The sequence below is a fragment of the Sturnira hondurensis genome, unplaced genomic scaffold, assembly GCF_014824575.4.
Source record: "Sturnira hondurensis isolate 20B ecotype Veracruz unplaced genomic scaffold, ASM1482457v3 Scaffold0023504, whole genome shotgun sequence".
Classification (NCBI taxonomy): Eukaryota; Metazoa; Chordata; class Mammalia; order Chiroptera; family Phyllostomidae; genus Sturnira; species Sturnira hondurensis.
The window spans coordinates 250,093-272,558 of NW_028096135.1; the positions used below are offsets into that span (position 1 = coordinate 250,093).

The following is a 22,466-nucleotide window of genomic DNA, read 5'->3' on the forward strand; positions in this document are numbered from 1 at the left end:
TAATATATTCCACACCCAAATATTACTCACCGTGAAATGCAGCATGCACTATGACAAAGGAGGAAAAGAAACTTCTATGGTAGATTTTTAACAGCCTTCTAACTATATTTTCCTTCTTCAGCAATCAATGGCTATGTGATGGATACTCTACCTGGGTTAGTAATGGCTCAAGATCAAAGGATTCGATGGTATCTGCTCAGTATGGGCAGCAGTGAAAACATCCATTCTATTCATTTCAGTGGACATGTATTCACTGTACGGAAAAAAGAGGAGTATAAAATGGCAGTCTACAACCTCTATCCAGGTATGAGCTAGTTCATGCTCTTTCTTCTACCTACTCTACTTGTTGAGTATTTACTTGAAATGGTCTAGTGCACTGGGGATATGATCAGTGAACAAAGCAGACAAACCTCCTGTTCTTGGGTAACTTACTTTTTCAACTAGCTTTACCCTACAAAGAAATAAATAAGTTAGCAAATGAACATGAAAATTTCAGATACAGATAATGTGCTGTAAAGTAAATGGAACAGAATAAATGAATAATGTCATAGCACTTTCCTAGGAAGAAGAGGATTTTTTTCCATCTCAAATCTCACATAGTGCCAGTAGTTAGCCAAGGAGTGATTTGTTTATGTCTATTACCAATATGTTGATTAAGCACTACTTACAATGTTGATCAAACACAACTTCATTTTAGTTCTCCACTGTCCCTTTAAAACAGATATAATAGTGGGAATAAATTTGCCCTATTTCTGTGTAAAACTTCTGTTAAGATCAATGACTTTTCTGTTCGCTCTTATCTTAAGTAATAAGCAGTCCTGTGGTCACTTTACATCACAAATATAGTTCATCAGAAATTACAACGTTCACTTCACTCTAAGATATTTATAAAATTTCTGAACTTGATTTAACTTGAATCTCTCCTTGCCTAATTTGAGCCTGCACCAGGCTGGGAGCCTGCATTGGGGAAGGAAGTCATCGTTGAGTCCTCTGTTTCTCTAACCTATGCTTATTGTGCTTCCCCCAACTCCTTGATGGCTGCTGCTTTGACCTCTAGCATGCAAAGGGTCAAGGTAAAGGATAGGATAGACGCTATTTACTTGTAACTAGCACCATTGTTATAAGCAAACCTCACACTTTGCACACCTGACAGATTTTTTTTACTTTTTATTTATTTATTTTCTTTTTAAAAATTTAAAAAGTTTTGTTGTTGTTGTTCAAGTGCTGTCTCATCTTCTTGCAGACAACTCTCAGGGGTTCTTCAGAGACTCCCTTTTGGGACCCTCTCTCATGAAATCCCTTTGACTTGGTTGGTTACGCCTTTACTCCAAGTGGTTGGCCACTCATTTCTCAAACCCTCAGCATTTACTTCCAGCTTTCTGCTGCTAGGGTTACTTTAGCCCTCAAGGCAGCCTTAGTAAACTAGATCTGGGATGACCTCTCTGACTTTTCTTTCCCAAGGAGCCTTCATCTGGTCAATGAGAAATAAACCTATGGCTCTGAAAACCCTAATGAAACAGGCCTAATGAAGTAGCTTCCACCTGTCCCTGCCACCAAAGCATTCTGTTGCCATCTCTCCTATTTCCCAGGGTGGGGAGCTGTCAGAACTCAGTCTCTAGTGTCTCCAACTTATAGGGGTCAGACAGCAAGTGCTTTGGGTTTCAGGGGTCCAATAATGGTGGAAATTACTTAGGTAGATTTCCATTGATATTCTATAAAAGTGTCTCATTCTCATTTCTTTAGTGAAAATAATTTTTTTGTTCCTTTTGTTTTTGTTAAGGTGTTTTTGAGACAGTGGAAATGCTACCATCCAAAGTTGGAATTTGGAGAATAGAATGCCTTATTGGTGAACACCTACAAGCTGGGATGAGCACTCTTTTTCTGGTGTATAGCAAGCGTGAGTAGCAATGTGGGCAGAAGCTCCCTGCTTACTCACCCTACATCTATACAGCTTTTCTTCCTCCTAGAATGGTTGCTTTGGTCAAGACATAAGTGCAAGCTCAAAGTCATCAAATCTGAAATGAATATTGCTGGTAGAAATAATAAGAGTCTTCAGAGGAGGGCTTGGAGCTTTGAACACTTTGAACCTGATGCTCTAAAGACACTGTGGGGCAAAAGTAGGTTTATAGTTATGAGTGCATAAAACAGAGTTTATTTTTGTATTATTAATTATTGTATTATTTTCCCATACAAATAACTGTAAACTGACTTTTGCCCCATCCTATATTTAACAAATGGGTGCTAAAAAATATTTCTTTCTTTTCACAACTCTGTGAAGCTCCAAGATCTCCAACAGCAAATTTTGAAACTTAATTTTGGTTAAATTACTTAAGATAACTTACAAATATTGCTTGGAAGAGCTTGAGATTTAACCCTAAACAAGTAAGAGACCCTCTGGTCTACTTATGTATGGACCCTAGTATCCTCAGCTGAAAATGTGAATAGTTCTAACACTTTCTTGTTGAGATGACTTAAATGAGATTATATAATAAAATATTGTATATAATTCTTGGCACATAGTAAACACTAAAAATATGAGCATTTGTTGGTATTCTCCTGTTTTCACTGACTTGCACTTGTGAAGCTCAGTTTTCTGCACTTCTAGCTATCGTGTTCCCCTCGTTTGATTACAGAGTGTCAGGCTCCACTGGGAATGGCTTCTGGTCGCATTAGAGATTTTCAGATTACAGCTTCAGGACAATATGGTAAATATTATTATTTTCTCTCTAAGAACTAGACTAATAACACCTTTCTTACTTTTGTTAGAGAAATTTAATAACCAATCCATCTCCATCTATTGATTTTACTCTATAGGTGCTTCTCAAATCTGTTTTCTTTTCATTTCCCACTGTGAGCTGTCCTAATTTAGGCCACCATCACCTCTTACCTGGGTAAAACCACCACATTCTTAAATGTCCTGCCTGCCTTTAGTGTTGTGTCCTTTGAGTCCATTCTCTTCACTATAGTAGGAAGCTCCCCTTTTCTATGAATATTGATAGTTAAACTTGAATAGGATCTATAGAGAGTTCTCAAACACTGTTTTAGAGCAGGGGTTGGTAAACGGCAGCCTGCAGACCAAATCTAGCCAATCACCTGTTTTTGCATGGCCTTCAAGATAAGAAAAATTTTTCCATTTTTAAATGATTGGGAAAATACAAAAGAAGACTAATACCTTATGATGTGGAAATTATATGAAATTCAAATGTCAGTATCTATAAATAAAGTCTTGGCCTGGCTGGTGTAGCTCAGTGGATTGAGCGCGGGCCTGCGAACCAGAGGATCGTGGTTTGATTCCCAGTCATGGCACATGCCTGGGTTGCAGGCCAGTTCCCAGCAGGGAACTCACAAGAAGCAACCATATATTGATGTTTCTCTCCTTCTCTCCTTCCCTTCCTCTCTAAAGACAAATAAATAAAATCTTTAAAAAAATAAAATAAAGTCTTATATTGGCATCCAACCACACCCATTCATTTACAATCATATGGCTACTCTCACTGTACACTAACAGTTACGTAATTACAACCAAGACAGAGACCAGATGATCGGTAAAGCTAACCCCTTTACAGTAAAAATTTTGCCAACCCTTGTTTTACAGGGAAAAAAATTTCTTTGCAAAAGAGGCTTGAGTGTTATATACCAAAATAGTACTATTTTTCTCTGAGTGTAAGGATATTTTTTCTATTTTTATATTTACTTATATTTTATTTTTATTTCCCATTTTCTAATTTTTCCATGATGAAGGTACATTGTGTAATAAAGAAATAATATTTGGTAGTGCTGGTAATACATTCCAGTATCAGCTAACTAGAGGTGCTAATGATCAACAAAATTATTAAGTTTTAGAAAATAAAAAGGACAAAGACAAGCAAAGCACTTAGGTAGTTAGTAATTGATACTACTGTGCTTTATGCCTTTATCTTCTTCACAGCTAGAATTAACCTTTCTCAAGAGACTAATTTTATTCCTGTCTAGAATCAACCCAACTGAATCTAATCTCTTCCCTTTCTTGGGCAAAGGACAGTGGGCCCCAAAGCTGGCCAGACTTCATTATTCTGGATCAGTCAACGCCTGGAGCACCAAGGATCCGTTTTCCTGGATCAAGGTTAGAAAATACATCACATATTCCCCTTGCAAGCTCACAGCACTATATATCTCTTTTATATATTTTCATCAAACTCCAGGTAACAAATGAGGAAAGAGCTCCAGAATAGAATGGAGCATGTTGATGTGTTTTATTTATGTGCTTTTAATATTTTACCAGGATTAGAAAATCTGAATACTTCTACAACACTGAAGTCACCACCTCCCAAGACTGTGCACTCTATTATTTAATGTCTCCAACTGCCTAGGTGTCTTATGGCCCTCCTTTCTCTTTACATATTTTAGAGAACTGAATCCATCTTATTCACAAATTCTATACCACTGAGTAATAGAAAACACTAAAGTTAGTCCAATCTTGTAAAGTAACATTTCTTCTAGAGCAGCACTGTGCAATACAAATATAATGCAAACCACATGTGTAATTTTGCATTTCCTAATAGACACATTATAAAAGAAACATGTAAAATCATTTTAATAATATGTTTTATTTAATACGACATATGCAAAAATATTATCATGTCAACATGTGATCAGTCAGGACAGTGGTCTCTTCAAGGTCATACATACGGGAACTTCTGGATCCTTTCTGTGACACATGAGAGCTGAGGGCAGCTTAGAATCACCAACTCAACCTCTCTGCCAAACCACGAGGGTAGATTCCTTCTAGAGCCCAAACAGGAAAAGGAGTAAACTTTTCTGCTTACAGCTCTTCTCTCAAGCTGTCTAACATGCCTCCCACCTCAGCTACTTACAGCCTGGAGAAAGATTAATGTACACACGTTTTACCACCAACTACCCACAGCTCTATCCACTTCTCATAATGCAGCAGCTTTCTTCTTTCTCTTAGTTGCCTGAGGACATTCCCCTACATATTTTTTCCTTTGTGAGATGGCATCTGCTCTTCTATTTCTCCTGAGGTCAAAATAATAAATAGAAATCAGGAAAAATAAACTGGCTTACCACTAAGCAGACCCAAAGAGCACATCTGTTAATGCCACATCAACTTCCAGAGGACCGCATCAGCTCATTCTTTTTTTTTTTTTGCTTTGTAGGCACTGCTAATTATGACTTAATTTGAGGGGACTGTTCACTAATCCCTAAGAATTTTTGTTTGTAAGACTGCCAAAACACATGTTCTCACCTTGTATTTCTTTGTTTATCACTCATTCAGCCTTGCATATACCCCTATGTAGTGGACACGTCAATCTATTTGGCTGCCCTACATGTATTCTATGCATTTATTTTTTGTAATAGCTTCCTCATTTCTATTTAGGGAATTATATTTCCCTCACTGAATATATTCTGATGAGACTAGTAAATTGTCTCTTCCAAACCAAAGAACCCTGAGTAATACACTCTGTTAAGATTCTGCTTGTTAGATTTGACCCATTGTTCCAGCTTGCCAAGATTCTGTTTTCTGAAGTACTTCCTACTCTTCCCTGTTTCACATAATTTATTGACTTGATCACTAAACTATTTTACATTTTATTAGTCATGATCAAAATATTGAAGTGTCCAGGGCTTCCTTACTATGTTCTTAAAACAAAGCAAGCTATTAAATCATCACCACAACCTTATGAGGTAGATATTGTTGTCATCCTCATTTCAGATAAGGAAGTTGAAGCAAAAAAGTTAAATAACTTGCCCCGTCACACAGCCAACAGGTGGCTGAGCCAAATTCAAACCCTGATAGTTAGGCTCCAGAGCCTTATATTTTTTGGGGGGTTCAAACTATTTTACTGAGGGTTAAAGGGCTGGGAGGACAAGATCCACTGTGCTTGGCCTGGCTGGCATCTCCCCAGCTTCACAGCTGCAGAGAAGCCAGAGACTTAATTCATAATAATTATACTATCCTATTTCCAGAATGCTCCTTTTAGGTTGATAATCACCTATTAACTACCACTGTTTGCTTATGGAAATTGAACCAGTTATAAATTTATTTTATTGCATTATCATCTAACCTGTATTAAATCACCTGATCCTTAAGGTGTTTTTTGCCATCTGTTCTACTGAAGTTCACATACATATTTCCTTTATCTGGTAACTTTATACAATAAATAAATGTAATAACCAGCCCTGGCAGGAGCACTGGCTTGTGAACCAAAAGATCATGGGTTTGATTCATGGTCAGGGCACATGCCTGTGTTGCGGGCCAGGTCCTCAGTAGGGGCCATGTGAAAGACAACCGATCTGAATCTCTCACACATTCATGTTTCTCTTCCTCTGTTTGCCCATTCCTTCCCCTCTTTCTAAAAATAAAATGAAGAAACTCTTTAAAAAAGAAGAAATATAATTACTATGTGTGGTGCCAGGTGGGTACTAGAATTATCAGGGGGACTGCTTCATAAATTATATAAATGTCTAACCACTATGCTTTATACCTGAAACTAATATAAAAAAATATTGAATGTCAACTGTAATTGAAAAATAAAAAATTCTAAAGCAAAAAAATAAATAAATAACAAAGAAAGAAATGGTGCCAGAGAGCCAGCAGGTAAGAAGTTGGTGTTGAAGGGGGTGCTGACAGGAAGGGGAATTGGGGTAGGCATCTATACCAGTGAGAAAGCCTGGCAGGTGCACAGAAGCCAGGCCACCAGGCATGAGAACACTGGCTTGACGGGTGTCAGGTGACCAACACCAGACAATCAGCAATAGCCAGTTGGCAAGCTCCATGGAGATATCCCACTGCAATATTTGTATTAGTATGCTATGTGACTCATTACCACCTTGCTTACTTCTTCATAGAGGTGTGTCTTGCTATCATATTCAAATACTTGGCTGGATACATAGGTAACAATATTGAATCTGTAATTGCCAAGTTTCTCCAATATTCTGATTATAATGCAGAAAAGGCATTATAACAAGAAAATGAAGTAGATAAGATTGGCAATTTGCCAAGAATTCATCAGTTACAGAATATAAGTGGAAAAGGGGACTGGTGAGGCTTTATTCAACAAGTATTTTTTAAAGATTTTATTTATTTACATTTAGAGAGAAGAGAAGGGAGTGAGAAATAGAGGGAGAGAAACATGCAAGAGGTACATTGATCAGTTACCTCTTACACACCCACAACTGGGGAACTAGCCCATAACCCAGGCATGTACCCTGACTGGGAATCAAACCAGCGACCTTATGATTGGCAGGCTGGCACTCAATCCACTGAGCCACACCAGCCAGGGCTGGCAAGTCATTATTAAAACTACTAGAAGGTACAATAATCAGTAGTCCAAAAAAAAGACCTCTCATATGCTACATGAAGAAAAAGTAAAGCTGATCCAACAAAAGGCATAATTTTTGTACCTGACATTTTCAGTTGTTTATGCCACAAGACCAAGAGGAAAAATGAAGTGTCTTCAGTTGGAAATACAATCTAATTTGGGGGGAAAATGGCACTGTTGCTTCTGAAGATTTGCTACTCTCTGTCTTATTACCCTGCCTCATTTTTCTCTGGCACTTATCACTATGGTGCTGTAAATAAAAATATAAATATGGACCTGGCTGGTGTGCCTCAGTGGATTGAGTACAGGCCTGCAAACCAAAGAGTTGCTGGTTCAATTCCCAGTCAGGACACATGCCTGAGTTGTGGGCCAGGTCTCCAGTAGGGAGCATGTGAGAGGCAACCATACATTGATGTTTCTCTCTCTCTTTTTCCCTCCCCTCCCCTCTGTCTAAAAATAAATAAATTAAATTTTTTATAAAAAACCATATATATGATAGTCTTTCTCAAACTCAAATGTAAGTTCCATGAAGATAGGACTTTTTTCTTGTTCCCTGCTGTATTCCCAGTACCTAGAATAGTGCTTGACATATAACAAGTACAAAAAAATATATTCTTTGAATAGATGGATGGATAGATGGATGGATGGAACTTATAGTCAACTGAAGTACACAGTCATTAAGCAAAACAGTCATAACCAATCCAATTTGAGTGTGCAAGACATCTGTAAGAAATTTCACTTGCTTGTTAAGGCAGTAACTGGAGCCAAAATTCCTGTAGTAGATACCCCCTTTTAATGCCTGCATGGTCCATGCCCTCTTCTTTAAAAACCAATCATTCCACCTTGGCTGGTGTAGCTCAGTGGATTGAGCACTGGCCTACAGACCACAGGGTTTCTGGTTCAATTCCCAGTCAGGGCACATGCCTGGGCTGTGGGCCAGTCCCCATTTGGGGGCACATGAGGGGCATCCACTCATTGATGTTTCTCTCCCTCTCTCTCTCCTTCCCTTCCCCTCTCTCTAAAAAATAAATAAATAAAATATTTTTAAAAATCATTCCCTACTACTCTGCCATTTCTCACTCATTAATTTCAAACATTTGCTAAGCATCAGTATTGTAACAGGTGCCATGTTATGTAATGGTGCTAGAGAGAATATAAAAGCTGACATTTATTGCTTAGTATGTATCAAGCACTGAACTCAGCATATTACATTTATTAACTCTTTAATCCTTCTGGTAACCCTTTGAGATAAACACCACTATTGTCTCCACTTTACAGATAAAAAAGTTGATACACAGAGAGGTTAGGTGACTCAAAGAGGTTCACTGACTTAAGGATCTGTCTAACAAGGAAGGCAGATAAGCAAGGAAACCTTTATAATATGGTGCAATAATTTAATGTAATGAAGTTATTATACAAAATGAAGTGGAAGCATATGAGTAGAGCAGCAGAACTAAATTTGTCTGGGTAAGTCAGGAAAGGCTAATGAGGAGAAATGGTTTCTGAACTAACATTTGAAGGAGGAGTAGCAGTTTATCACTGATAGAAATGTTAGGATGGAAGCTGCTCTGAACAGAAGGGAGAAAATTGGCTTTGGCTAGGCTGAGGTACAGACAAAGCACTGGATTATGTGAGTTCATATGTGCAGCACAAAGGATGTAAGTAGAGAAAATGGGGACTCAATTATTTCAAAGTGCTCTGGTTTTACAGGAAGTAGGCTGGGAACTCAATAAGCACCTTCCTTACTCCTTCCCATCATATACCCCATGGCTTCACACACACCCTCATTTCAACATTGGTATCTGCTTCACCTTCACACCCAAGGTAACACTGGACAGATCTGTGTCAATATAGATTCTTCTTGCCCTGGCTGGTGTAGCTCAGTGGATTGAGTGCAAGCCTGCAAACCAGAATATCGCGGTTCAATTCCCAGTCAGGGAACATGCCTGGGTTGCAGGACACACAAGAGGCAACCATACATTGATATTTCTCTCTCTATCTTCTTCCCTTCCCCTCTAAAGATAAATAAATAAAATCTTTTAAAAAATATAGATTCTTCTTAAGCCAATAATTAATTTCAGAAGGTGGGATATACACTTAAAATAAAGTGTTGTTTTAATCGGCAGGTGGATTTGTTGGCACCAATGATTATTCACAGCATCATGACCCAGGGTGCCCGTCAGAAGTTTTCCAGCCTCTACATCTCTCAGTTTATCATCATGTATAGTCTTGATGGGACTACATGGCAGAGTTATCGTGGGAATTCCACTGGGACCTTAATGGTATGTACTTAGTCCTTTCAAGAGAACGCATGAATCTTTTAAAGAGCTTTTGACAGATTTCATATATGGGATAAACACTCCTAGTATCTGCAAACTTAATTCCAAAACAGAGTTTTCCACATATTCATACTACAAGTGATTATGGATATATGGACCAAAAAATGATAGTACCAAGGATCTCATAGATAATGATCTCATTATCTATGAGATCCTTGGTACTATCTTTTAATGAGATCCATTTTTTCATAGAAATGAAAAGATGCTCTATTGATGGAAATATGTGATTCAGGATGGGTGGATTGATAAGATTGTGAGTTTGCTTATAGATATTCTAAGTTTGGGGTGACAATATGGCAATCAAGTTAAATGTCAAGCAAGCAGTAGATGAGAGGATTGACTTTGAAAGACAAAAGAATGAATGAAGGTGAACATTTGCATCTTCCTCACAAAAGGATAGGTAAAATCTTGGGAAATGGTGAATTCTCTAGGGCCCAGCTCAAGACCCTGAATTAAACAGGGCTTAAAACCTTATCATCATCATCTACTCTTCCTTCATTTTTATGTCCCCTAATGAATTGATTCATTAATCCAGACAATTCTTTCTTTGTAATGCCTCTTTTGTCTCTTCTATTTCATTTATGCTGTTGTTGCCAGAGCCCAGAACCCGACCACCTCACAAGTGACCTATTTTGTTACATTCCTAACTAATCTTCTCCTCGTGTCTCTTCTCTAATAAAGCTGCATGTCATTTTAAAGATAATCATCTAATTCTCCTACCTAAAACATTTCAATGTCTCTCTCTTGTCCTCAGAATAAAGTTCAAAGTCCTCAAATGACCCTGTGCAAGATAGCTTCTGTTTAGCTCTGTATATCCATTTCCCTGCTTCCCTACCTTGCTCCTTGTTCTGTGAGCCTTACCTGTGTGAATACGTTTACAAGCTACCTCATGCTGTGGCTTTTGATTGGGTTTCACTGGAAAGAAATCATAGGAAGCAAAGAAACTAAGATCAAGATATTTATTTTTTTTTTGAGAATTTTGGTGAGTTTATTTGAGCCAAATTGACAACAGTTGCTGGAAAGCAAAACCTCAATAGATTGAGAAAATGCTCTGGAAAATGGCAGTTTTGCACCTTATTTTATACAGTACAATCAAAAGAGGGAAGGGGCTATGTGAAATCCATTGCTGATAAATTAAGGAGGTAGGAGAAAGCAAAGCAGGGAAACCTTTGGGACAGGATAAAAAGGTAAAATGATAGACAAATGTTTTTACATAGGTGGGTACAGAATAGTTAACAGCCAACAATAAACATGATAACAATAACAGTGAGATTTGTGGTCTCCCACTCTGGCATGGTACTTATGCCTCAGGGGTGCTTGTGCCTCAGGGGTTTGGAAGAAAAGGGAAGTTGAATTGCCTTCGTTGGTGTGATTCAGTGGGTTGAGTGCTGGCCTGTGGACCAAAGGCCACAGGTTCGCTTCCCAGTCAGGGCACATGCCTGAGTTTTGGGCAGGTCCCCACTGGGGGGCAAATGAGAGGCAATCACACATTGATGTTTCTCTCCCTCTCTTTCTCCCTCCCTTCCTCTCTCTAAAAATAAATAAATAAAATATTTTAAAAATAATAAATAAAAATAATTTACCTACCATTGAAGGTGTTGCTCTCTTGCAAGGGAATGCCTCAACCCATACAAAACCATAACTAATACTTTTTTATATTCTTGAGATGGTGGCATTTGGGTAAAATCTAATTACCATATCTCAACTGGATCTAAAGGAAGTAGGAAATGTCCGTGGGACCAATGGAATGATTGCCCAGGTTTATATTTGAACAGATAGAATATCTGCTATATACTTTATGAGCTACAGTAGCAGTAATATTGTTCACTCCATGAAATCACCTTATAGGGCTCTAATTTTAACTCATCTACATGTTAAAGTACAGTGTAGGTAATTAAGCTCCTAGAAGTAAGATTGGTTTCTGATTGGGTCCAAGCCATACCTCTGTCTGTCTCTCTTATTTAAAGATTTTATTGATTTATTTTTAGAGAGGGGAAGAGAGGGAGAAAGGGAGGGAGAGAAATATCAATGTGTGGTTGCCTCTCGCGTGCCCCCCACTGAGGACCTGGCCTGCAACCCAGGCATGTTCCCTGACTAAGAATTGAACTGGGGACCCTTTAATTCACAGGCCACCACTCAGTCCACTGAGCCACACCAGCCAGGGCCAAGCCATATCTCTTTATCTGGGTCAAAGTTTCCCCCTTTTGTTGCCATGTTCTCTTTTCCTCTGCAGCTGCTCATTGGAACTATGAAAGAGTGTTTTTTATAGATTTAATAGAAAGCAAGGGGCATTCTCAGGTAATCTGGCTGTTTAATGCTGCCTGTCTAGCTGCAGCATTGGCTAAATACTGTCCTTTTGCTTCCATGGTGTCAGCTTTAGAAAGCCCTGGAATTTTGATAATTGCCAACTATTTCAATTTCTGTATGACATTTAATAATTTTGCAATCTACTTTCCACTCTTTATGGGCTGCCCTGAGAAGATTAAGAAACATCACTGCTTCAACAATATTCTAAACTTGTGAGCAACACCAAAGGCATAGCTATTATCAGTGTAAACATTGGCTATTTGATCTTGGGCCAGTTGACAAATCTGAGTTAAAAAATTAATTAGCCTTGTTGGGCATATCTTACTCAGGTAAATCAGAACTTTGTCATGTCCACCATGGAAATTATTGCATATCCAGCTCAGTAACATTCTTGTTTATTTTTCATAGATCTATCTGTAAACCAAATTACATCAGCATTATCAAGGAGTTTCCTATAAACCATTGCTAGGAACAAGAAGATGGTCAGGTCAATTTGATTTTAACAAGACATATAGAAGCTGGGCTATTAATTAAAAATTGGAATCCAACTGTGACAATGTCCAGTCAAACCCAGGAATCCTCTAAGCTGCTATCTTATTTTTGAAAGAGGAAAAGACAGGATTCCTCTGAGTCTCTTAGGGTTAATTAGTAGCCCATCATTACATATCAGATAACCAAAATATTTTATCTGGGGTAAACAGAATCAGAGCATGTTCTCTGATATTCTATTGTGTTCTTTGGGGAATCTGGTAATTTCCTATAGTATAAACTAAATTATGCACATATTGGATCAGAGTGGAATCTCTAGGAAATTTAACATCATCTAAATCAGCTTTCAGTATCTAAGACAATAGGTGGGACTCTCCTGTATATATCTGGGGCATCACTGTCCAAGTAAACTTGTAATCTTCCCACGTGAAAGCAAAGAAGTATACAAATAGAACATTATTATTATTATTATTATTATTATTAGGCAAAGCTTCCCCTGTAGCTTCAAGCATCTCAAATAAACCTAATTAGTTTTTAAATTTTTCCTCTATAAGGAGAGAGAATAAATCCTTGAGATATTCCAGGGCCCCTTGGAATAATTCAAAATCATTTCTCAGTTTAAAAGTTCTCTTAAAAGTTAAGCTTTGGGAAGGTTTATCAAACAAACTTAACCAAAAATATCATAACATGAATCTTTTTTGTAAATCTGGGTAAAATAAGCACATATTTTATGGTAATAACTTGAAAAGACATCAATCAAACTTAAACCAGCTCAAATATTTTGTCTGGACCACAGGATCCTGCTTAATCTCTTTAGGCCAATAAAATATTGCACCCTAGTAATGCCATTTGGAGGCAGGAAAAAGAAATACACTACACATAATATACAAATGAACACATCAAGACCATACACATAATCTGAATTACTAATTTTTGTAGAGAAGACCCAAGATTTTTCTCATTTACTTGGTCACTTTTGAGAAGACTGCAAAAGGAAGGGAAGTTCCTAAACAACAAGCAGGAAGACCTGTTGAGACTTTCAATAAAAGCTTCAAGGGCTGTGACTGTGTGACTGTGTGGTGGAATTAAAGGAAAATTCAATCTAAGTAATTAAGCAACAGGACAGAGACTGCCTGGGGGGTGGTTCTTTACAAACTTTAAACTTCCACAAACTTCTGTAACCTTCACAATTTTCTACAAACCTTTTTACAACTTTCATATTTCCACAAATTTCTTACCCATTCAGAAATAACCATCTTTAGAACAATTCACTTTCTTCCTTTTCCCTCAAAAGTATTCCCACACCATGTCTTCTATCATCAGAACTATGCAATTTCTTTCCAATTTAATTTGTTTTTTTTTCTTTCCAACTTAATTTAAAATTTTAACTTTTAGAAACTGCAATTTCCCATGATAACCAAAAATAAGTAGCCAGTATTCCCTAGATTGACTTTTATGAATACATTTCATAACCAATAGAAACATAAATTCCTCTATTGGCAAAAACAGTCACTTTCAAGAAACACACCTCTAACAAAGACATTTACTAACAAGACACTCATTAACAGCTCCAAATCCACTCCACAGCCCCTCTTCAACAAAAGCCAAAAGCAGGGGAACCCAAGACTTGTCTAGCAATCAATGTTTTAGCATCTCAAAATATCTAGATATCCAATAACTTTATTTTTATTAAAGATTTTATTTATTTGTTTTTAGAGAGAGGGGAAGGGAGGGAGACAGGTAGAGAAACATCAATGTGTGAGAGATACATCAATTGGTTGCCTCTCACATGCACCCAAATGGGTACCCTGTCTGCTACCCAGGCATGTGCCCTGACTGAGAATTGAACAGGCAACCTTTCAGTTCTCAGGCTGGCACTTAGTCCACTGAGCCACACCAGCCAGGGCATAGATAGCCAATAACTTCAATAAAAATTCACTAATTTAGAAAGGAATAGCTTAAATAAATTAAAATTGATATGATCAGATGTGGCTAAGGTTTTGTTCAACTTTTTTGTCAAGAATTACCTTCCAAACTTTTTTCATTTTAAGAGATGATCCAGATAAGAGATTTTGCAGCATGGATGGACTGGAGAACATTATGTTAATGAAATAAGTCAGTCAGCGAAAGACAAATGCAATACAATTTCACTCACATGTGGAATCTAATAAACAAACTGAACTAACAAGCAAAATAGACACAGACATATAGATGGAGAGCAGGATGACAGCTGAGGAAAGTGGAGTTTATAAGGTGGAGGGATACTGCAATAAGGAAAAAAGACTTATGGACATGGACAACAGTGTGGTGATTGCAGAGGGGGTATAAGGAAGCTAAGTGGTAGTGGAAAAAATACAATAAAATTTTTAAAAAGAAAGTGTTTTTGGAGACCAGGTACACTGTATTTGCATTTCAAACACAAACTCATAGACTTTGGTTTCAGAGTTGTAGAGGGGAGAAGTGAGGTATTGGCATTTACCAGCTTCAGGAGCTTTTAGTTCAGAGACAGTCTGCACAATTTCTTATTAACTTTAAAAAATTTATCTGTGCTCCTCTAGAAGCTTTTAATTACCAAATCAATATACACTTCTCATTCATTGTTTAGATTTAGCGCCAGCATTTTCTAATTTTACATGCAAAAAATTAATTTAGGCACCAAAAGAAAACTGCATTTGGGCCATTTTAGGTTGATATCACTTCTAGTTAAGTCTTCCCATTTCTGTAAAGAACTTGCAAGTCAAGGCCTCCTACCAAGAGTATTAGTGAGGGCTAAGGTCTGGGAGTTCTGGCCTTGGAGGCACAATTTCTCATGTTAATTTTAGTTTTATGTTGGAATATGTAGCGTCTGTACTTCAGACTCTCAGAAAGCAATTCCAATTGAAAAACTAAAGTTAAAAACCAGCCACTCATTTTTTCCTCCAGTCCTGCCTGAGCCTGGGTTGTGTCACAGTTGTACCTCAAGGATTTAAAAAGACAGCTCAAATAAGGTCAGGGCCTCATCTCTTAAAACAGGGAAGTCTGGAATTCCAATTGAAATTTACCCACGTTCACCCTTTGCAGACAATGGGTGAGGCACAATGGGCCCCTCCTGGTACCTAGCATGAGTCTGGGTCTACAAGGTGGTCCTGGATGGGCTTCTTTGGAATCCTGCTGACTATGGCCAGTAAATGTCAATGTAAGAAACACTCAAACCCACAGAGAATTTTTTAGTTTATTTGAGCCGAACTGATAAGAATGACTGTGAAGCAAAACTTCAATGGATTGAGAAAACATTCCTAAAATTTATTCTATGGGCTCCCTCCTTGCAAAGTACTTGGCTGTATCTCTGCAACTGAAGGTTGCAGTTCCCCTCAAAGTGTCTTTCTGTACTTGTTCCAGTTATTATTGCTAAGATCTAAACCACCTCAAAACATAGTGCAGTAAAAACAACCATTTTGTTTTATTCATGGATTCTGTGTGTCAGGACTTTGAACTGGACACAACAGGGATAACCTGTCTCTGTTCCACGATATTTGGGGCTTCAGCTGGGAAGATTAGATTAGCTAGAGACTGGAGCATCTGGCAGCATCTTCACTTGCATGACAGGTGGTGGTTGGTGCTGACTAACCTAACTAGGACAGCATCTGAGGCTATTGACTGAAGTAACTTTAAATGGTCTCTCCATGAGGCCTAGGCTTCTCATAGCATGACAGTCTCAAGGTAGTTAGACTTTGTTTTTTTGTATTGTTGTTCAGTTATTTGTACCAGTATTTTCCCCATTGTTCTCCCCTACCCTACCAATGCCCCCTCCCTCACTCAGTCCCCACCCTATTGTCCATTACCACGGGTCCTTTATTGGACCCATAGTAATGGACAATAGGTAGTTAGGTGCCTAAGATGCCACATAAGAAGTCTAACTACCTTGACAATGAACTTATTGTCAAGGTAGTTAGACTTCTTATGTGGCATCTTAGGCACTCTAAGTGTGATTGTTCCAGCTAACAAGGTGGAGAATACATTACCTTTTCTGATCTATTCTTCTAAGTCACATGGTATCACTGCCAAGACATTCTATTGGTTATAAGCAAGGCGCACATTCACCCAGATTCAAGGGGAAGAGACATAGACCCCATTTCTCAATAGGAGTAGTGTAAAGAATTTGTGGTCATTTCTGTAAAACACTACAAGAATCTACCTAACTCCCTCCTTTAGGATTCTGCTCCTTCTCTCATATCCTCCAGTCCCAGAAATGGTAAAACCATGCCCCCACCTTCCTACCTAGGATCTTTATTAAACTTTCCTCAAATTATCCTAATTTGAGTGTTACCTGTTTCTTGTTGGAACCCTGTCTCATACAGTAATTGGTGCCAGATGCAGCCCTAGGAAACACTTTCAAAATGTAATTCTAGGATTATGTTGCTAATGTATTCAAGGCATGTAGGTATAATTTCCTTGCTTAGGGAAAAGGTTGGGTGTTGGGTAATCCATGACATATGGTGGCACCACAATTTTCCATGGCCTCACTAGTTATAGGATGAGTTACAGATGGTGGAAAAGACTTTGGGAGATTAAATTGACAGTGGCGTTTAGTCGCTGTGGCAACAAGTGTAGCATCACCTGATTGTAGAATGACTTTTCTTTTTATGGCCCTTCTTTTTATGACATACATAGGGAAGATGAAATTAAATGTGAATATACATAAAAAAGAACACCCATGAACATACATGGAGAATCAGGACACATGGGGCTGTGGAGGTGTCTTCCATATCCTGTGGTTAATAGGCAGATACTTGGACTTAAGACCAAGTCTAGGGGCTGAGCGTATGAACTGCATAGTTGCAGAGACAATTAAATGCTCAACCCCACAAGGTCTATTATGCTAGGGAAAGGGCACTGCTGGGAAAAAAAAAGAACTCTGAGACCTGGTATGGGTACATTCAGGTAGGCATGGATAAGGCTGAGAATTGCAAACCTCCATACTCCCCTGAACCTTCTTTGTCTAAAAAGGCAACCTTTCTCCAGTCTCTGAACCAGTCATCCTTTCTCTGCATAAAAGTCTCTCAGTGACTACACCTGGAAGAGTTGACTAGTGACCCTGTTTGGTTACTATAAAACCCAGAAGAATCATGGGAAAATTACAGATTATCACAAAATTAATCATGTGGTGATGAAAAAATTGCTATTCCAGATGTGATATCTTCTCTGGAACAAATTAGCACAGAACTAGGCAACTGATATGGAACTTTTGACTGAGAAAATGTTGTTTCCTTCCTAACTATTTGCATTTATACAGTAGGAACAAGAGTAATATTAACTTTACTGTTCGTGCCTCAGGGTGATGTCAGCTTCCTTGTTCTTTGTCATAATATAGACCCAAATTAATCTAAACATCTTGATACCACATGAAACACCATACTGGCCCATTACATTAATGACAATATGCTAAGCAGGAAATAGCAAGCAACCTAAATGTATCTATGATTAATATATTAACATACATACACACAGACACAAGTCACATATACAGATATACAGGGTCCTGCAGAAGTAAGGCCTGCTGACTGTGGTTGGTAGGGTAATAATATGGGTGCAATAATTTGTAGTTTTAATTTGAATATTTCACCTAAAATGTCACATGGTGTTCTTAAGTGCGATATTGTTGTATTACAGAATTACATGCTTATGATTTTGTAATAAAAGATTTTGTAACAAAAAGGGGCGTTATTTGTGCTAGACCCTGTATATAATGTATGTATATAATAAGACTATCTTGTTCCTGACTTTAATGAGGATGGATCCCATATTTCACTATTTAACATAACGTTCACTGTTAGTTTCAAACAAATACCTTTTATCATGTTTAAAAAGTTTCCTTCTATTCTTACCTCATTTAAAATGTCTGCAGAATGTTATCAAACATCAAACAAGATGCTTTTTGAGCATCTTTCATATGATCACATTTCAAATTATACTTACACTCAATGGTGTGCTGGCAAATGTTAACAACTGGCTCTAGGGCAAAATGCAGAGGGGCAGCTATTAGAGAGAAAGCCCTTATCTGTAGCATTGTTGATCTACAATGTAAATATTCCCATCGTACCAGGTTCCAAGCTGCTGGTATAACATCACTAAATGTAGATTGGAACACATGAGCATAACTGGCTCTCACAAGCCAGTACTAGCAAGCTCCAGCAAGTACTGTGCTACATTCCTGGGAAAACTGCCCTCTGTCACAGTGTATTAATCATTTAAAACTTATCTGGATCTAATTTGCCTTATTTGCTAGCAACCTATTTAGAATTTTTCTATCCATACTAATCAATAAAGTTGGTTTACCTTTTTCAGAGGCTCTGTTTATCAGGTTTCCGCATGAAAGTTATACTACACTTGAAAATAAAGTAGAAAAGCTTCCATTTTCCATTACACTATTACTCTAAAATAGTTTAATTAATATAGTAATCATGTGTTTAATGAAAGTCAGATGGAAAAGTCACTGAGCCTTGTGCCTTATTTAGTGGTAGATGCTTCATTATTGGCATTCTCATTTTGCTACCTGTAATTAATTGCTATAAATGTGTATATTAGAGTCCTGTCTCCCTTCCCATGCTATATATCTTTAGCTACATACACACATATATATCTCTTTCCCCCCCCCCTTTATCAGAGTTACTGAGTGCTTGTCTATTCTTTTGGAAATTCAAAGAATCAACTCTTGATCTAAAAATTGAACATAGACTTTTAAGGTGTTGTTTTATAATTCAGTAATTTCTGTTCAAAACTTTAAAAACTGTCTTTCACTTTCTATTGGTGTATTTTTGTTTCCTAGTATCTGCAGTTGAATGACTACTTCATTTATCGTCAATCTTTTTTCTTTACATTTTAATTGTTGTTCAAGTACAGTTTTCTGCCTTTTCCCCCCATCCCAGCCCACCCCCACCAGCCCTCCCCACCTCTCTCCCATTTCCACACCCCACCCCGTTATCGTCCATGCATCCTTTATACTTGTTCCTGCAAACCCTTCACTCTTTTCCTCTGAAATTCACTCCCCTCTCCCCTCTGGTCACTATCAGCCTGTTCTCTATTTCAGTGTCTTTGGTTAAATTTTGTTTGTTTTGTTGATTAAGTTCCTGTTAAAGGTGAGATCATATGGTATTTGTCTTTCACCACCTGGCTTATTTTGCTGAGCATAATGCTTTCCAGTTGCATCCATGCTGTCGCAAAGGTTAAGAGCTCCTTCTTTCTTTCTGCTGCATAGAATTCCATTGTGTAAATGTACCATAGTTTTTTGATCCACTCATTTACTGATGGGCACCTAGGTTGCTTCCAGCACTTGGCTATTGTAAATTGTGCTGCTATGAACATTGGGGTGCATAGGTTCTTCAAATTGGTGTTTCAGGGCTTGTAGGATATAATCTCAGCAGTGGGATTGCTGGATCAAAAGGCAGATCCATTTTTAGTTTTCTGAGGAAATTCCATACTGTTTTCCATAGTGGTTGCACCAGTCTGCACTCCTACAAACAGTGCACTAGGGTTCCGTTTTCTCCGTTTTCACAACCTCTCCAACACTTGTTTGTTGCTTTGTTTATGATGGCCATTCTATTGTCAATCTTTTTTGTTCAATGATAAGGATAAAATAGTTATTAACTACTCTCATAAGGGTCATTAGTTTAAGTTATTGAGTATGGTTGACTCTTGAACAACTCGGAGGGCTGGGGTGCCCATGACCCATGCAGTTGAAAATCCATTTGTAACTTAAAGATGGCCCTCCACATACATGGAATTCCAATTGCCAGTTGACCTTTGAATGATATGGGTTTGAACTGCATCGGTCAACTGAAAATATCTGACCATAAGTGGACCAGTGCAGTTTGAGGGACAACTACAGTATGTTCTAGGTTCAAGCAAAGGGTGAGCAAACTAGAACCCATGGATTTGGACTTGTGTGCAATGTGCTTTTGTTGGACTGTGAGTTAAGAATGGTTTTTTATATATTTAAAGTTGCAAAAAGAACAAAACTATGTGACAGAGACCATTTGTGGCCTTAAGAGATTAAAACATTTCTATCTGGTCCTTCACAGAAAGTCCGTGGACTGGTGGTCTAGTCTAATGGCAGTAGATACCAGCCAGTTAACATTAACTGGCTGAAACCCTTCCAACCCAGAGCTTGCCTAATTTATAAATTCCCACCTTAGTAGCCTTCCTCCAGTGTAGTATTTCTCAAATGTTTTTATATCTTTGCACCACTCACCTACAAAATATTTTTCATAAGAAATATTTTTATTATAGAAGTCCCTCATAAAGGAGGAAAAGGGAAACCCCCAACACCCGTTAAAGGTCAGTGATTTACTGCCTCCATTTTTAAAGATTTTATTTATTTTTAGAAGGAGGGTAAGAGAGAAGAGGGAGAAGCATCAATGTGTAGTTGCCTCTCCACATGCCCCCTACTGGGGACATGGCCCAAAACCCAGGCATGTGCTCTGACTGGGAATCGAACCAGCGACCCTTTGGTTTGCAGGCCTGCACTCAATCCACTGAGCCACACCAGCCAGGGCTACTGCCACCATTTTCAAGTTTATAATATTTTAAATGTTAATTTCGAATTGTCAATGAATATTTCAATGATGCAGATCTTCCCCTCTGGTTTTCAAGTTAAAAAGAAGACTGCCTATGTCCTTTAAAATATTTATTTTTGGTCATGTTAGAAATCAGTGTTAATTTTGATATTAAGTTGGTATGTAGCAACAGAACTCTGTCAAAACCAATGAAATCCACCATAGGTCCAGCTATCCCTACTATAAAATTTCTGAGGGCCATAAATAAATGAGGCAATGGCAAATGGAAAACAATCTGTAGTGCTTCCTAAAATTATACTTGCATATACAAATACTTGCCTCTCTGGTAATCCCCTCCACCCAACTCCTCAATGCAAGTTTAGATCAGAGGCCTACGAAGGACTTTTCTTAAGCCCAAATCCAAATATTATCACCAGTCACATTACATAATTCTTAAGCATTCCTGTCATGAGACAGTAAGGCAGCAGGCCAGGCTTGCAGCCCAGGGTGAGAGGAGTGTACCAGAAAAAGCAAAAGCACAGAGGAGCATGGACCCTTACCACTTTTTCAGTAAACTGGACTAGGCTTTTTGGGCTTCCAAGGACCTTTCCTGGCAGCCAAGTGGGAGCACAGGAATTGTGGCTCAATGTGTCTCAAATAGGTGTGTCCTGTAGATCCTTACCTATTGCTTCCACACTGTTGAAACAGAAGTAGAAAAGAATACCCCAAAAGTCCCACCCATTTTGGGGCACTTAACTCATAGTGACAACTGTCCACATACCCGCTCCCCCAAAAAACCTACTCCCAAACTGTGTCCTTAGATCCATCCTAAAAGATTAGTACTATATATAACTTCAGGCTAAAAAAAGCATTTTCCCCAAACTGAATGATTGAAGAGATTTTACTCTGCAGAGTTCTTGTTATCACTTTTGAAACTGTTAAGAATATAAAACAGAATTTTTTTTAAAAAGCAGCTAAAACCAGAGGATCGCGGTTCAATTCCCAGTCAGGGCACATGCCTGGGTTGTAGTCCAGTTCCCTGCAGGCCAACTCCCAGCAGGGGACGCACAAAAGGCAACCATACATTGATGTTTCTCTCCCTCTCTCCTTCCCCTCTAAAGATAAATAAACTTAAAAAAATAAAAATAAAAATAAAATAAATAAAAAATAAAAAAATAAAAATAAAAAGCAGCTAAGTGGGTTTGCATGTAACATTTGAACCAAAAAGCCTTGGAAATTTAGTGTTTTACAATGGACCACCATTGTGGTTTTGAGGAACAACTACACTCACTGGCTTGCATATAAATAATCACACAGCACCAAAGAACCATGCTGATTTTACATATTTGAGATAAACAAGAGTTGCAGAAAGAGCCCTACTACAAATTAAAATGGTCATGTGGATTAGAGGTACCTCTCAGAATAGAACATAAATGTAAATTTCAATGCACACCTCACACATTTGTGTTGGGTTCCCCACC

The 22,466-nt window shown here is 38.1% G+C and overlaps 1 protein-coding gene across 3 annotated transcripts in view; it reads left to right on the forward strand.

The window, feature by feature from the left end:
* Positions 1-22,466, forward strand: part of F8 (coagulation factor VIII) — a 211,571-nt gene that overhangs the window by 158,996 nt on the left and 30,109 nt on the right. For 2 of the 3 annotated variants that reach the window (XM_037037826.1, XM_037037828.1), the window contains 5 exons: positions 122-304; positions 1,781-1,897; positions 2,634-2,705; positions 4,017-4,102; positions 9,446-9,601. In XM_037037826.1, the coding sequence (XP_036893721.1) occupies positions 122-304; positions 1,781-1,897; positions 2,634-2,705; positions 4,017-4,102; positions 9,446-9,601 (614 nt within the window). Of the gene's footprint in view, positions 1-121; positions 305-1,780; positions 1,898-2,633; positions 2,706-4,016; positions 4,103-4,261; positions 5,194-9,445; positions 9,602-22,466 lie in introns of those variants that run through there. The other variant, XM_037037827.1, reaches the window with a different exon arrangement.